The sequence below is a fragment of the Crocuta crocuta genome, unplaced genomic scaffold (genome assembly GCF_008692635.1).
Source record: "Crocuta crocuta isolate KB4526 unplaced genomic scaffold, BGI_CrCroc_1.0 scaffold3, whole genome shotgun sequence".
Taxonomy (NCBI): domain Eukaryota; kingdom Metazoa; phylum Chordata; class Mammalia; order Carnivora; family Hyaenidae; genus Crocuta; species Crocuta crocuta.
The window spans coordinates 8273549-8275866 of record NW_027529934.1 but is presented as its reverse complement, the minus strand read 5'-3'; the positions used below and the strand labels follow the sequence as shown (position 1 = coordinate 8275866).

General features: G+C 48.4%; 1 protein-coding gene across 1 annotated transcript in view; it reads left to right on the top strand.

The window, feature by feature from the left end:
• The first annotated feature begins 436 nt into the window (after positions 1-436).
• Positions 437-2318, top strand: part of RGS8 (regulator of G protein signaling 8) — a 21999-nt gene continuing 20117 nt past the window's right edge. The window contains exon 1 of the mRNA XM_077763118.1: positions 437-462. Coding sequence (XP_077619244.1) covers positions 437-462 — 26 coding nt within the window. The remainder of the gene's footprint in view (positions 463-2318) is intronic.

Genomic DNA, 2318 nt, shown 5'->3' with positions numbered 1-2318 from the left:
CCCCTACCCCTGACTGGCTGGTCACTTGGGCCCCACCGGAGTCACACAAAGAGAACAGTAATTTTTGGCTTGCCAGGCCCATGCCTTCCTCCCCTGGGGCATGTGCCCCACTTCACTGTTGACGGGCTGTGTGTGGGGACATGGGAAACACCCAGCAATTTGTCCCTGTTCATCCTTGGTTGGTCACCCTTCCTCAGGACAAGCAGGCACTTGTGGGGAGTGGGCTGTGCGTGGGAAGGTATTCGGACAGCGGAAAGCCATCCGAGAGGATTTGTAGCACAGTCAGATAAGAGAGGGCGGCCCCCCTCTTACAGCAGATTCTTTGATTTTAGGTGAGAGGACGTGAGAGGGATTTACCCCTGTGCCCCGCAGTCTTATCTCCCGCCCTGACGTCCCTGCACACCGGCCAGAGGGTTAACCGTAAGCGTGTGCCTGCATGGCCGCTTTACTGATGCCACGCAGGTAATGATGCTCACCTGTCTTCCCGCGCCTGCCCCTTCCCCCTTTCTCCCTGCTGTCTGAGCCTGCCCCAGGCCTCTAACCCCATGGGTGGTCCACTTGCATCCAGCCCCTCAGGCCATCTGTGTAGACTGTGCTGTCCTTACTGGGTGCTTCTTGCAAAGTTGTGGCCTTGCACACGGAACCTGCCTTAGCGCTGGACCCTCCTACTGACTGGCGGGACTCGTGGGGTGGGACTGTGCATGAGCTTGTATTGAATCATTTAGAGACCTCTATAAGGTACTGGAACAGGGAAGAGAGATGAGGGCAAGCTTTGGTTTTTGGTTTTGTGTTGTTGTTGTTGCTCTTACTCTTTTAAGTGACCTTAACCTTTGACTCTCACTTCTGCTCCCATTATTTCAGACCTAACTAACAGGGTTATAATTCAGGTCTCAGCCACACAAGATGGAAAATCAAAACCATTTGGCCCCAAAGAATATCTTGTGGAAGATCTTTGCAAACTATTTGGGAGAATCACCGTTGTCTTGGTAACAAGTATACCCTGTACACTGGCCCCTGCTAATCTTGGTTAGATGGCTTATATGGATGTGACATTTTTAAAAGTCCTCTTAATTGCTCTGTGGGGGCCTTGACCTGACTATTCTGTGATTGATGATCCTGGGGGCACCGAGGAGTGAACGTACTCCCTGAAAGTTGGGTTTTGGCCTTCGTGCAGCTGAAGCAAGACCTTTACTTGAAGTCATGGAATGTGGTGACTCAAGGGCCCTTAATCAGTTGCTCCATGGCCTGGTGTCAGAGCACCCCGTGATTTATAAGAGTGAGTGGACATAACATGCTCACCATCGCAGGAGATAGAATGGCTAACGCCAAATGCCATAAAATCGATGGCTTCATAATGCGCCTGGCTGAGATCAGAGGTGGGAGCATAGGACGTGCAGACCCAGTTTTCTGCAGGACGGGATATTTCTGGGAACTTGGATGTTCCAGCTTTAAAAGGCTCTCGGAGATGGGCTGTGGAATACAAATGTCCACTCTTGCCAAATATAATACCATCCCAGTAGACATTTGTTGGATAAGCTGGGACAGGGATGAGAACCCATGTGGAGTGAAAAGAAAAGATCGAATTGGACAGCCTCTAGCGTCTCTGCCCAGGCCCAGGATTCGTGAGGCAGGGGAAGAGGAAGCCAGGCTGGAAGGACTTCCTTTCCACATGGAAAATAACATCTCTAGGACAATTTCTGTGGCAAATTGTTACCAGTGTGCATGTGGCAGAGGTCCTTTTATTCACTCTTAAGTCCTGATTTGATTACACCAAACCCTTCCCACTTACCTTTGCTCTCCACGTGAGGAGCTGCCACGGTTAAAGGTCCAGGGTCAGTAAACTTATTCTGTCAAGGGCCAGAGAGTAAATATTTTGAGCTTTATGGGCCATACGGTCTGTGTTGCAACCATCTAACTCTGCCCTCCTGCTTGAAAGCTGTAGACAATGTATAAATGAATGGGTGCTGTTGTTGTCCAGTAAATTTTATTTACACAAACAGGCATCCTGCAGAGCCGTAGGTTGCTGATCTCTGGTTAAAGGTAAAAAAAAGGGCTAATATTGGAAGTCAAAAGAGACATTAGCATAATTTCCCATCAGACTGTCCATAACAGAGAACCTTTAAACGTCTTAGGAAAATAAAAAATACAAGAATTTAACACATACAGGTTAAAATTGTAAACATGCTGACTGAGATAAGCGAAAATGAAAGGAGGAATATGAGAGATTGATGAAATCCATGAAAAGAACTGAGAAAGGGGTTCTGGTTTTTGACTGCTAATTGTAGTCACCTGCAGGTGTTGGGCCTTGCTGGTCAGTA